This window comes from Garra rufa, chromosome 24 (genome assembly GCF_049309525.1).
Source record: "Garra rufa chromosome 24, GarRuf1.0, whole genome shotgun sequence".
Lineage (NCBI taxonomy): Eukaryota > Metazoa > Chordata > Actinopteri > Cypriniformes > Cyprinidae > Garra > Garra rufa.
This window is the reverse complement of record NC_133384.1, coordinates 31,724,220-31,738,773: the sequence shown is the minus strand read 5'-3', so window position 1 is coordinate 31,738,773 and position 14,554 is coordinate 31,724,220. Positions and strand designations below refer to the sequence as shown.

The following is a 14,554-nucleotide window of genomic DNA, read 5'->3' as shown; positions in this document are numbered from 1 at the left end:
TGTGATTTTTCTACAACTGTGCTTCAGGAAACCTCTCAAAATTATAACCCTAAATCAATGCTTTAGCATTTACCTGCATTCATTTTCCCCCTCATTGATCAGTGAGCTCTCTCAAACATATTAATGTGAAAAATCTGAAGTGGCTGAATTCAATACTGCATTCAAAACCACCAATTTTCTCGCTGTATCTGAGAAGCCTCCCACATGTATTGTGTTTGCCGCAGTGCTCTAAAAACTACATCCCCGTGTGCGGTACAAACGGAGACACCTATCAGAACGAGTGCTATCTGAAACAAGCAGCCTGTACCCAGCAGAGACCCATCTCTCTGGCCTCTGAGGGCCCATGCTATCCTGGTGAGTCCAGATCGTCTCCTCCGCTTCCTGAAATGTAAACCTAACATCTTCTGTCTTAGTTCATATTACACTGACTGTGCACGTTTTATTAGAACAAGTCAGACAAGAACATTTTTTTAAGATGCTGCAACAATCAGGATCGATCTGAGATGTTGACTTTTTGTGGTGACTGGTGTGAATTCAGTTATTACATATATATATATGGGTCAAAGACATTAAGATGTCCAAGACAAAATAAATTTACAAAAGTGATTTTATGTCTATAGAAAGCACATTAAATTTAAGTAAAGTGTCTATTTTTAAGGTTTTAAATCTTAATTTGAAATTTTCAAGTTGTCAAAATTTGGTTAAAATAATATTACATTGTCATTTAGTGTCAAACAAAATTAAGTAAAATTTCAAACCACATGCTTATACTGACTTGTACATATTAAAATATATAAAAGAATATATATATATATATATATATAAAAAAAAGAATAAGCATATTAAAGCATATTCAATTTTAAATGAGTAAAAACAATCTTACTGACACATAGGCAAACCTGGGAAGTGGCAAATTAAAAAAAAAAAGTAGAATTACAACTAATTAGTATTTATGGTGAAAGTAATTTGTCATTTAATATGTCATAAATTGATTTTTGTTGTAAATATGCCTGACTAGATTGTTACACTGAATTACATTTTAGTGGGTGTCTTTTATAAATAAAAAAAATATATATTTATTTTTTGCTCAGAAAAACAAAAATGCAATTAAATTAAACAGAAAACTTTTTAATATTTAATATTTATTTAAAGCAGAATTACACTTATTGTTTTTATACTAAAACCCTTTTTGTCTTTGACCCATATATATATATATATATATGTGTGTGTGTGTATATATGCCCCACATATTCATTATGAATTTCAGGGGTATTTCTGTCATTTTCAGTGACATTTTTCATCATTTTGGACCATGATTGCATTTTGTACATTAATTAAATAAAATACATTTTTATTAGGGCCCTATGGAATCTCTTTTATTTTTTCCCAAATTCTGTTTTTGTTTTTTGTTTTTTCAAATTCCATTTTTTTCTGTTAATTTTTTTTCCCATTTAGATTTTTCTAAAATCTGTTTTATTGGTAAAATTAAAAATTGTATTAATCAAAAAGCATGCCCAGTTAATTAAAATCATGAAACATACACAATTTAACAGCAATTTATTAACAAAAAAAAGACCTTTTTTCTCAAATTTTTCTCAAATCAGTTCTTTATATACTAAATTCTGTTTTCCATCATTAAATTTTAATAATCAGAAGTATCTCTAAATGATTTATTTTATTCAAATAATTTCTGTTACAGTTTCTTTAAGTTAAACTGAGAACACAAAAAAGACAGGACTCATATTTAAATAGTATTTTCACAGTTTAATATTTTTAGTGTAATATTCACAGACACTACTCCATATCGCATTTAGATTTACCTCATTTTAATATTTTTTAAATCCAAAATTAGGCAAATTAAGTGACATTGCACATTATACAGTAAATTCCATTTTTATGATTGGATTCCATGATTCTATCTGTTATATATTTATTTGTATATGAACTGTGCACATTATTAAGATATTTATTCAAATAAAAGTTAATTTCATCTGATTTTATTTAGTATACATTTTTGATGGGCCTCTAATTGACGGAAAATTGCCATCAAGAGACATAAAGATGAAGTACGTTTGCAAATGAGATTGATTTTTGAGGTCCAGAAATGGTATTTTAACATGCTGTGTATATGAAGAGGCTTTATATTACAGACTCTAAAGATCAGTGTGTGATCTGATACATGACAACCTTTATTTTTAGCTCTAATTAATCTCATGATTACTTTTCATCCACAAATTACATGCCATGGCTCATAATAATTTGATATGCATGTTAATAATACATAATACAAAGACTCTGACAGCTGCGCCGCTGCTACCACTGTATGAACTCTTGACATATATTGATGTATTTATAAATGGAAAGTTATAATTAGTCCTACATGCTTTTCTTTTGTTTCAGATAGCAGCTCGGGATCTGGAGACGGAGGTTTGTTTTCTTTTCCTCATATTTTTATTTTCTGACCATACAGCAGGAAGGGTAATATCAGGGAAACTGGAATGTAGTCCTTTCTAGGATTTTGACCTACAGACTTCAAATTATCCCAGAAGCAGGTCACCTCCCATCACTCCAGAGCGCTGTAGATCAGCCAAAACATGCCGTCTGAGGTTATTTTTAGCCCTGTCGTGCTGAAGTTGCCAGTTCTGTGATAAAAGAGTGACCCCGCGCTGCGCTGGGTTTGAACCTCCCCTGGTGCGGGTTTTAAAGATGAAGGCTTTAGAGCTGTCATTACAGCAAATTACAGACCACTGCAGGAACGCAACTCAAGTGCTGCTGAGTATGTACTCGCTCAGCGGTCACTTCTGAAATCTATGCTATGCCACTGAGTATTTTTAATCGTACATTTACATTTTTTTTAAACAATCAGTCTTGTTTAAAGAGTAAATTCTAAAAGGTTTTGGTAATTTCTCCATTTTAGGCTTGCTCCCTTCAGGATTTCATAATAGTATATATAAGTATGTATAAGTATTGAATGTATGAAGTTATATACAACAATTTTATATAATACTGAGTGCTGTGTGTGCACTTGGATGGGTGAAATGCAGAGCACAAATTATATATGAGATATATTAAATAATATTAATAAAGATGTTTATAATAATTATAATCATAAACAAAATGTAAACTATTACATATATTAAATATATTATAGTGTTTTTTTCCCTAAGACTTAAAGAAGTCATTTGTTATTTCTTTGAACAATTTGTAATTTAGTATAACAAAAATCAAATGCCCAATAATGATATCATTATAATATGGAAGGCCCTTTTTGCCACTGAATATACAATAAAAAAAGGTTCTATACTTGCAGTTCTAAAAAAAAATCAGTGTTTTTCCCCTCAAAATTGGACTTTATATAAGTTTATATCCCGCAATTCAAACATTTTTCATGCAATTTTGACTTTTTCTCAAAACTGTGAGAAAAAAGTCAGAATTGTGAGACACAAACTTGCATTTGAGAGAAAAAAGTCAGAATTGAGACTTTTCACAATTTGAGAATTGAGTGATACAAACTCTTTTTATAAAATTTTGACATATAAACTCACAATTCTGAGAATTGAAGTCAGAATTGCAATATAAACTTAGAATTCTAACTCAGAATTATGTGATAAACGTTAACAATTGCAAGAAAGAAAGTCAGAATTGCGTGATATAAACTTCAAATTTTGAGTTATAAAGCAATTCTGACTTTCTCACAAATGTGAGTTTATATCTTGCAATTCTGATTTTTTTATGCAATTTTCACTTTTTCTCGTGATTGCTTGTTTATATCTCACAACTCTGAGAAAAAGTCAAAATAGCATGAAAAAAACGTAATTCTGACGTTTTGTCTCGCAAATTCGAGTTTATATCTTGTAATTCTGAGATATAAACTTGCATGAGAGAAAAAAGTCAGAATTTGATAAAAAAGTTTTTATTTCGCAATTCTGACTTTATAACTGGTGTCAGGTGTATAACTTTATAACATTTGCAAGTTTATATCTCACATTTCTATATAAAAAAGTCAGAATTATGAGTTTGTATCGCAATTCTGACTTTTTTTTAACAGAATTGAGATATAAACTCACAATTGCGAGTTATAAAGTCCAATTTTGAGGGTAAAAAAACATTGATTTGTTCTTAGAATTGCAAGTCTACATCCCGCAATTCTGACTTTTTTCATGCAATTTTGACTTCTCAGAATTGTGAGATATAAACTCGCAATTGCAAGAAAAAAAAGAAAGTAAGATACAAACTTGCATTTGAAACAAAAAAGTCAGATTTGCAAGATTAAACCTCGCAATTCTGACTTTTTTCTCGCAAATGGAAGTTTATATCTTGCAATTCAGATTTTTTTAATGCAATTTTGACTTTTTCTTGCAAATTCAAGTTTATATCTCACAATTCTGACTTTTTTCCTTGCAATTGCGAGTTATTATCTCACAATTCTGATAAAAAGTCAAAATTGCGTGAAAAAAGACAGATTTGCAAGATATAAACTCGAATTTGCTAGAAAAAAGTCAGAATTGCAAGATTAAAACTCGCAATTCTGACTTTTTTCTCTCAAATGCAAGTTTGTATCTTAGTATTTTGACTTTTTTCCTCGCAATTACGAGTTTATATCTCACAGTTCTGAGAAAATGTCTAAATTGCATGAGAAAAAAACAGAATTGTGAGATATAAACTCGAATTTGCTAGAAAAAAAGTCAGAATTGTGAGACACAAACTTGCATTTGAGAGAAAAAAGTCAGAATTGAGACTTTTCACAATTTGAGAATTGAGTGATACAAACTCTTTTTATAAAATTTTGACATATAAACTCACAATTCTGAGAATTGAAGTCAGAATTGCAATATAAACTTAGAATTCTAACTCAGAATTATGTGATAAACGTTAACAATTGCAAGAAAGAAAGTCAGAATTGCGTGATATTAACTTCAAATTGTGAGTTATAAAGCAATTCTGACTTTCTCACAAATGTGAGTTTATATCTTGCAATTCTGATTTTTTATGCAATTTTCACTTTTTCTCGTGATTGCTTGTTTATATCTCACAATTCTGAGAAAAAGTCAAAATAGCATGAAAAAACGTAATTCTGACGTTTTGTCTCGCAAATTCGAGTTTATATCTTGTAATTCTGAGATATAAACTTGCATGAGAGAAAAAAGTCAGACTTTATAACTTACAATTGCAAGTTTATATCTCACATTTCTATATAAAAAAGTCAGAATTATGAGTTTGTATCGCAATTCTGACTTTTTTTAACAGAATTGAGATATAAACTCACAATTGCGAGTTATAAAGTCCAATTTTGAGGGTAAAAAAACATTGATTTGTTCTTAGAATTGCAAGTCTACATCCCGCAATTCAGACTTTTTTCATGCAATTTTGACTTCTCAGAATTGTGAGATATAAACTCGCAATTGCAAGAAAAAAAAGAAAGTAAGATACAAACTTGCATTTGAAACAAAAAAGTCAGATTTGCAAGATTAAACCTCGCAATTCTGACTTTTTTCTCGCAAATGGAAGTTTATATCTTGCAATTCTGATTTTTTTTAATGCAATTTTGACTTTCTCGCAAATTCAAGTTTATATCTCACAATTCTGACTTTTTTCTCGCAATTGCGAGTTTATATCTCACAATTCTGATAAAAAGTCAAAATTGCGTGAAAAAGACAGATTTGCAAGATATAAACTCGAATTTGCTAGAGAAAAGTCAGAATTGCAAGATTAAAACTCGCAATTCTGACTTTTTTCTCTCAAATGCAAGTTTGTATCTTAGTATTTTGACTTTTTTCCTCGCAATTGCGAGTTTATATCTCACAATTCTGATAAAAAGTCAAAACTGCGTGAAAAAGACAGATTTGCAAGATATAAACTCAAATTTGCTAGAAAAAAGTCAGAATTGCAAGATTAAAACTCGCAATTCTGACTTTTTTCTCTCAAATGCAAGTTTGTATCTTAGTATTTTGACTTTTTTCCTCGCAATTGCGAGTTTATATCTCACAATTCTGATAAAAAGTCAAAACTGCGTGAAAAAGACAGATTTGCAAGATATAAACTCGAATTTGCTAGAAAAAAGTCAGAATTGCAAGATTAAAACTCGCAATTCTGACTTTTTTCTCTCAAATGCAAGTTTGTATCTTAGTATTTTGACTTTTTTCCTCGCAATTGCGAGTTTATATCTCACAATTCTGATAAAAAGTCAAAACTGCGTGAAAAAGACAGATTTGCAAGATATAAACTCAAATTTGCTAGAAAAAAGTCAGAATTGCAAGATTAAAACTCGCAATTCTGACTTTTTTCTCTCAAATGCAAGTTTGTATCTTAGTATTTTGACTTTTTTCCTCGCAATTGCGAGTTTATATCTCACAATTCTGATAAAAAGTCAAAACTGCGTGAAAAAGACAGATTTGCAAGATATAAACTCAAATTTGCTAGAAAAAAGTCAGAATTGCAAGATTAAAACTCGCAATTCTGACTTTTTTCTCTCAAATGCAAGTTTGTTTCTTAGTATTTTGACTTTTTTCCTCGCAATTGCGAGTTTATATCTCACAATTCTGATAAAAAGTCAAAATTGCGTGAAAAAGACAGATTTGCAAGATATAAACTCAAATTTGCTAGAAAAAAGTCAGAATTGCAAGATTAAAACTCGCAATTCTAACTTTTTTCTCTCAAATGCAAGTTTGTATCTTAGTATTTTGACTTTTTTCCTCGCAATTGCGAGTTTATATCTCACAATTCTGATAAAAAGTCAAAACTGCGTGAAAAAGACAGATTTGCAAGATATAAACTCGAATTTGCTAGAAAAAAGTCAGAATTGCAAGATTAAAACTCGCAATTCTGACTTTTTTCTCTCAAATGCAAGTTTGTATCTTAGTATTTTGACTTTTTTCCTCGCAATTGCGAGTTTATATCTCACAATTCTGATAAAAAGTCAAAATTGCGTGAAAAAGACAGATTTGCAAGATATAAACTCAAATTTGCTAGAAAAAAGTCAGAATTGCAAGATTAAAACTCGCAATTCTGACTTTTTTCTCTCAAATGCAAGTTTGTATCTTAGTATTTTGACTTTTTTCCTCGCAATTGCGAGTTTATATCTCACAATTCTGATAAAAAGTCAAAACTGCGTGAAAAAGACAGATTTGCAAGATATAAACTCGAATTTGCTAGAAAAAAGTCAGAATTGCAAGATTAAAACTCGCAATTCTGACTTTTTTCTCTCAAATGCAAGTTTGTATCTTAGTATTTTGACTTTTTTCCTCGCAATTGCGAGTTTATATCTCACAATTCTGATAAAAAGTCAAAACTGCGTGAAAAAGACAGATTTGCAAGATATAAACTCGAATTTGCTAGAAAAAAGTCAGAATTGCAAGATTAAAACTCGCAATTCTGACTTTTTTCTCTCAAATGCAAGTTTGTATCTTAGTATTTTGACTTTTTTCCTCGCAATTGCGAGTTTATATCTCACAATTCTGATAAAAAGTCAAAACTGCGTGAAAAAGACAGATTTGCAAGATATAAACTCGAATTTGCTAGAAAAAAGTCAGAATTGCAAGATTAAAACTCGCAATTCTGACTTTTTTCTCTCAAATGCAAGTTTGTATCTTAGTATTTTGACTTTTTTCCTCGCAATTGCGAGTTTATATCTCACAATTCTGATAAAAAGTCAAAATTGCGTGAAAAAGACAGATTTGCAAGATATAAACTCGAATTTGCTAGAAAAAAGTCAGAATTGCAAGATTAAAACTCGCAATTCTGACTTTTTTCTCTCAAATGCAAGTTTGTATCTTAGTATTTTGACTTTTTTCCTCGCAATTGCGAGTTTATATCTCACAATTCTGATAAAAAGTCAAAATTGCGTGAAAAAGACAGATTTGCAAGATATAAACTCAAATTTGCTAGAAAAAAGTCAGAATTGCAAGATTAAAACTCGCAATTCTGACTTTTTTCTCTCAAATGCAAGTTTGTTTCTTAGTATTTTGACTTTTTTCCTCGCAATTACGAGTTTATATCTCACAGTTCTGAGAAAATGTCTAAATTGCATGAGAAAAAAACAGAATTGTGAGATATAAACTCGAATTTGCTAGAAAAAAAGTCAGAATTGTCAGTTTATATCTGACAATTCTGAGAAATATGTCGCAGTTCTGAATTCTCACAATTGCGAGTTTTAAAGTCTAATTTTGGGGGGAAAAACATTGATATGTTCTTAGAATTGCAATAATTGCAAGTTTATATCGCAATCAGGTTGTGAACGTATCACTATGCCTTTGCAATATTTCAAAATGCCAGTGTGAACGCCAAGCAGACAGGACAAAATGTATAATTTTCCTTTTTGATCCGGACCAAATGAATCAAACGAACCAAACTACAAGTGTGAACACAACACACTCTAAATTAAAAAGTAAATTCTGTACAAGTTTAATCTAATGGACAGCTGTGAAGGACGAATAGGGGGAAAACAGCTGAAAAAGTTACTTAAGTACAGGTTAAAAATAAATAAACAAACAAGGCAGCAACAGTCATTCAGTGTTCTTCAGTGCTATTGCAAATGCTTTAATTAAATGTATTTTTTTAAAATAACTGTTTTACAGAATATGAAGGATCAGGCACAGATTCGGGCAAGAAAGTCACGAAATGCAGCAACTGCAAGTACGGCGCCGAATGTGATGAAGACGCAGAGGACGAGGACTCGTACGTGCCGCATTAATTCCTTTATGATGTCTGCTCATGTTGTCCGGCCAGATTTACGAGAGCATCCAGGAGTTGTTAATTAATGAGTCCTGTGTTTGTTCATGCCAGCTTTTTAAAGTAATGAATCTAGGAAGGTTTTTTTGATTTACAAAATTGGAAACAACTACCATTGTGTATAATATAAAAGCATGAAAGCTGGAAAGATTTCAGTTCTATCAAAGCTGAGAAAATAACATTACTCCCATGAGACGGGAAGCGTTGCAAAACTTTTTTGTATCTGAAGTTTTCTGCCTGGTTCATGTTACTTATGTATTTTCTTGCCAAGCGCTAATGAACAGTATGGACTAAGTCCAGGAAGTGCTGTAGCTTCCAAGGACATGAGATTCAGGTGCCCAGGGAAAAAAAAAAAAAAATCAGCGTCAGCTCTGAAACACTTACGGATAATTGGAGTTAGATTACATCAACCAGCAGGGGGAGACAATTACACAGGACAGCTCTAACAGGGATGCTCAATTGATTTAGTATTGATGTATGGTGAGATTTACAGCTCATCTTATTAGTTACAAAATTTATTTTATTTTTGTGTCACTCACTAGTTTTTTTTTATACTTTCTGTTTTCATGTCATTGTTAGGTTTTTGTAATTTTGTTGAGCATTTTATTTTCTTATTAGTTTAAGGTTTTTTAAAAATATATATATTTAAGTTTTAGTTTTTGTTATTTTAGTACTTCAACCTAATGAAAATGAGAAATGTTGTTTTAACAACTACCTTAATTAATTTTAATTTTAATTAATTTACAATTTTTATGTAATAATAATTATTATTATTTTAGTATTTTAGTTAACAATAACAACCCTGACTTATGGAAGCCCATTTTTGTAATTTTGTTGAGTTTTTTTTATTATTATCAGTTTTAGTTTTATTTATTTATAAATGTTGCCTTGACAACTACCTAAATTAAGTTTAATTTTTATTTATTTAATTTATTTCTTTTAAAAAATATATGTATTTTTTCCAGTTCCAGTTTTCAGTTCAAGTAACAAAAATAACCCTGATTTATGGAAGCCTGTTTTTGTAATTTTGAATGTTTTTTTTTATTTTTTTTATTAGGTTTAGTATATATATATATATAAATATATATATTTGCTTTGAGTTTTAGTTTTAGTTATTTTAGTAATTAAATAAAAAAACATTAAATAAGAATGAGAAATGTTGCTTTGACAGCTACCTAAATTTAGTTTAATTTAATATATATATATATAATTATTATTATTTATTTGTTTTTTAATATTTCAGTTTTAGTTAACCATAATAACCCTGATTGATTTATGAATGCCTGTTTTCATAATATTAGTAAATGAAATGAAAATAAAAATGAGAGATGTTACCTTGACAACTACCTAAATTAAGTAAAAAATTTTAAAATATTTTATTTCTTTTTTTCAGTTCATGTTTATTTTATTTCATGTAAATTATTATTATTATCTTATCATTTTAGTTTTAGTTAATATAAGATAAAAATAAAAAAAGAAATTTTGAATTTAGTTTTTTAAGTACTTCATCTAAATGAAAATAAATGAAAATGAGAAATGTTGCTTTGACAAATACCTAAATTAAGTTATATTTTTTTTATATTTTGTTATTTTTTTTCAGTTCATGTTTATTTTTTATGATTATGATTATTATTACTATTATTATTATCATTTAAGCCAGTTTTCGTAATTTTGTTGAGTATTTTATTTTTTATTCGTTTCAGGTTTTTATGAAAAAAAATGTTTAGTTTTTGTTATTTTAGTACTTAAAATACTCAACAAAATTACTATACCAGGCTTCCATTTAGTCAACAATAACCCTGATTTATGGAAGCCTGTTTCCACCACAGAATAAAAAATTAAAAAGGGAATTTCAATTTTTTTAATCTCAAAATTCCAAGAAAAAGTCAGAAATCCAAAATAATAAATTTATACTATATTCTCACAATTCTGACTTCTCTGAGTTTATCTTACAGTTCTGAAAAAGTACAAAAAGGGATTTGCGACTTTTTATCTGACAGTTGTTTTTTTTCCTCACATTTGCAAGCTTATATCTCACAATTCAGACTTTTCTTCCTTTTTAAATTTTTCATGCTGGGGCTGAAACAAGCTTCCATACTTAAGCTTTATGAAAAACATTTGTTACTGGGAAAGTGCTTGTTGTACCAGTGAAATGTTTGGCCTTGAATAATTCATAGTACAAATGAGACTCACCACATTTAAATCTGTCTGCTCTTCTTTTTTTAATGTTGCAGCTGCTCGTGTAAAATCGACTGCAGCGGGCACAATGAGAATCCGGTGTGCGGCACAGACGGAAACTCCTACCACAACCCCTGCCTGGTGCGAGAGGCGTCCTGTATGAAGCAGGAACAGATTGATGTCAAACATTTAGGGAGATGCCCAGGTCAGATCCTGTCACAGTCAGAGCAATATTTATACCTCAATATTTATGTGAGATTTTGAATGATAGTTTGTCTACCAAAGCCAATTCGTCTTTGCTTTTTCATCACTTAGATAAAGACAAAGCTAAGAAAACTGAAGCTGGACTTCCATACAAGCCTGAATTTCCAGGTAAGTGCATTTCTGATCATCGTCACTGTTAATATAGTTCTGAATATTTACGTGTTAAAGCTATCTATCAGCTAAATGTGCTACTTTCAGCAATGGAGTTCAAATTGTAAATCGATTGTTGTATTTTTAGACCCAGCAAAAGCCGGTGAAGGAAAAGGATACGGCTGGATGCCCGTTCCCTGCACGGACGACTATGCCAACTTCTGCGTACATGGCCAGTGTGAATTTAATTACGGCATCGCCTCCTGCCGGTGAGCGTCTTGTATTTGGTTGCAAGGAACTGTGTGCATCCTTTCAGGTGCTCATTAAAATGGGACATCTGTTGGAAAATGAGTTTGAGATGGTTTTTTGTTTTTCCACAGGTGTGATTCTGGTTACACGGGGACACAGTGTGATGAGATCGCTGACTTTAACATCCTCTATGTGGTACCCAGTGGACAGAAACTTCATTATGTGCTCATAGCTGCTATCATTGGAGCCGTGCAGATCGCCATTATTGTGGCAGTTGTCATGTGTATTACCAGGTAAGTGCTAGAGGGAAAAATTAATAATATTTAACAATTACATTTTAGAATCTTTTGAATGCATGCATGACCTTAATGCATTTTTTAAAACTGATGAAAACAGAAAATTTGAGCTAATTTAAGATTTATATTTACACAGTGTCTTTATTTTATATTATATATGGTTTTTATAATTTTACAAAAATGTATACATTTAAAAAAAAAACATAAATACATTTTTTTTCCTCTTAATTAAAAAATACTAATTTATGTAAAATATTTTATGTAATTACATATTAGTTTGCAATTGTTTATTTTTAAAATTCATTTAATTAATTAGTCACTCAATTTGTCATTAAACAAAAATTAAAATGTTAGCATCTTTTGAGAGCATGCATGAAATTCATGCATTTTCTTAAAATTGATTAAATTAGAAATTTGAGCTTATTTAAGATTTATATTTACACAGTGCATATATTATATTTTTCAAACTTAGTTTATATATTTTAAAATATAGATTATATACAGAACTTATTTTTGATAATTTTATAAAAATAATAAAAAATTTTAAAAAGCATAAAAGCAAAACTTGTATAAAAATATAAAATAAAAATAAAAAATACCAATTTATATATATATATATTTATTATAAAAAATATTTATTATTTTTTTATTAAAATAATTAATTAGTCACGCTCAATTTAAGTTACATGTTTTTGTTGAATAGAGAGAATTTAAAATATAAATTATATACTGAATTAAATATTTTTGTAATTTTATAAAAAAGTATATATATATACTTTTATAAAATTACAAAAATATTTAATTCAGTATATAATTTATATAAACATATATATGTTTATTATGTATAATTATATATTTTTTATATTATATTATTTTAATAATTTATTTGATTTTAAAGTATAAATTATATTTTTTTGTAATTTTATAAAAAATGTATATATTTTTTGTAATTTTATAAAAAAGTATACTTTAAAAAGCAAAATTAGAAAATTAATAAAATAAAAAAACTAATTTTTATATAAATATATGTTTATTATGTATAATTATATATTTTTTAATAATTTATTTATATTAAGTGTAAATTATATATTTAATTTTTTTTGTAATTTTATAAAAAAGTATATATTTTTTAAAATTATAAAAGCTAAATTTGAAAATCTATAAAATTAAAAAGTACAAATTTATATATTTATTATATATATTTTTTTATTACGTTACATGATTTTTGTTGGTTATATATATATATATATATATATATATATATATATACACACACACACACATTAAATTGTATATATTTTTATTTTATATAGTAATTTTATATATATCTTCCCCATATCTACTTTTTTATAAAAAGCATAAAGGCAAACTTTAACATTTGAAAATGTATAAAATAAAAATAAAATAATACAAATTTATATATAATATATTAATTATATATAATAAATTTGCAATTATTTAATTATTATTATTTTGTTTTTGTTTTTTACAGGAAATGCCCTAAGAACAATCGTGGAAGACGGCAAAAGCAGAACTTTTCATCAAACGCCTCTTCAAGGATGATGTAGCTTATTTTTATTTTTATTTTTTTTATACTTTTTGTACCGAGTGGATTACAGTTTTAATGTGCTTTTTTTGTTTTGTGCTTTCTTGACTCTGGACAATAAGGTTATTATCGATTTAAATTTTATTTTATTTTATTGGATGGTGCCTTATTGTTTTCTTGTTTTCAGGACATTTTAGGTACTTGGATGTCAGTGGCAAAACACTGTCAAATGAATGATAAAAGCCAGCTCTTTTATGTCAAGTTTTTGTTTTGATTTTATTTTGATTTTTTTTTTTAAGATTGTGGTACCAGGTTTTTTCACGTATCGTTAAATGTAACTCTCGGCACACGAACTGTACCGCAAAAACGGACGTCCTCGATTTTCATGGAATGTGCTTCTTGACTGAAAATATTAACTCTGTCTATAACTGCCCCCTTTGATTTGATTTTGATTTCCTCAAATCAAACTTAGCTGAACACCAAATTCAATTGGACATGAACAAGTGCGCCGACGACGTGGTGACGTTTACACTTTCTTTTGAAGGGAATTCCAGAGAATGAAATGCAACGTGTTTGACTAGCTAATCTTATCAATGTTGAAATGTTTGTAGTTTTTCTGTTCTAATGTTATCGGTGTTGTTAATGTTGAAACGAACATTATTGACATTAATTTAATTCTATGAACTGCATATCGCATGACCTGTGAAACTGTGTCCAGTGCTGTAGATTTAATAAAATTTAATTCTCAGTCTTACAGATATTTTTGTTGCCTTTACACATACACGCGGTGTTAATTCAGATGTGGCTTGTCCTGAGTAATACAATCTCTCAGAGTAATCCAATTTTAAGAATCCAGTTCAAGCACTTTTAATTTGACATGTTAAAATCATTAGCATCAAGACTTCATGTGGTTGTGCAGCTGCACCTGTATGATATTTCATCTGTTGAACACAAAGAAGTTAAGGGTGAGTAAATGAATTTTGGATGAACTGTCCCTTTAAGAGTGACATCTTGGCTTCTCAAATTCTAAGATGACAGATTGCATCAAGAAGCAGCTATTTGCAGAAAAACGATCCGACCACAAAAGTTTGACTGTTTGCTCACGTGAGATTTTGTGTGTAGGAAAGTGGTGTCGAGTATCAGCTGAATGAAGAGTTCTGGAGAATTAAGTAAGCCTCGCTCGGCTATGACAGGAGTGATGAGT

General features: G+C 29.1%; 1 protein-coding gene across 1 annotated transcript in view; it reads left to right on the top strand.

The window, feature by feature from the left end:
- tmeff1b (transmembrane protein with EGF-like and two follistatin-like domains 1b) overlaps nt 1–14,106 on the top strand; it is a 31,391-nt gene extending 17,285 nt beyond the window's left edge. Inside the window, exons 3-10 of the mRNA XM_073830850.1 lie at nt 225–354; nt 2,401–2,427; nt 8,574–8,673; nt 10,962–11,110; nt 11,221–11,277; nt 11,408–11,528; nt 11,640–11,801; nt 13,297–14,106. Of these exons, the coding sequence (XP_073686951.1) occupies nt 225–354; nt 2,401–2,427; nt 8,574–8,673; nt 10,962–11,110; nt 11,221–11,277; nt 11,408–11,528; nt 11,640–11,801; nt 13,297–13,372 (822 nt within the window). The 3' untranslated portion in view covers nt 13,373–14,106. The remainder of the gene's footprint in view (nt 1–224; nt 355–2,400; nt 2,428–8,573; nt 8,674–10,961; nt 11,111–11,220; nt 11,278–11,407; nt 11,529–11,639; nt 11,802–13,296) is intronic.
- The last annotated feature ends 448 nt before the right edge of the window (nt 14,107–14,554 follow it).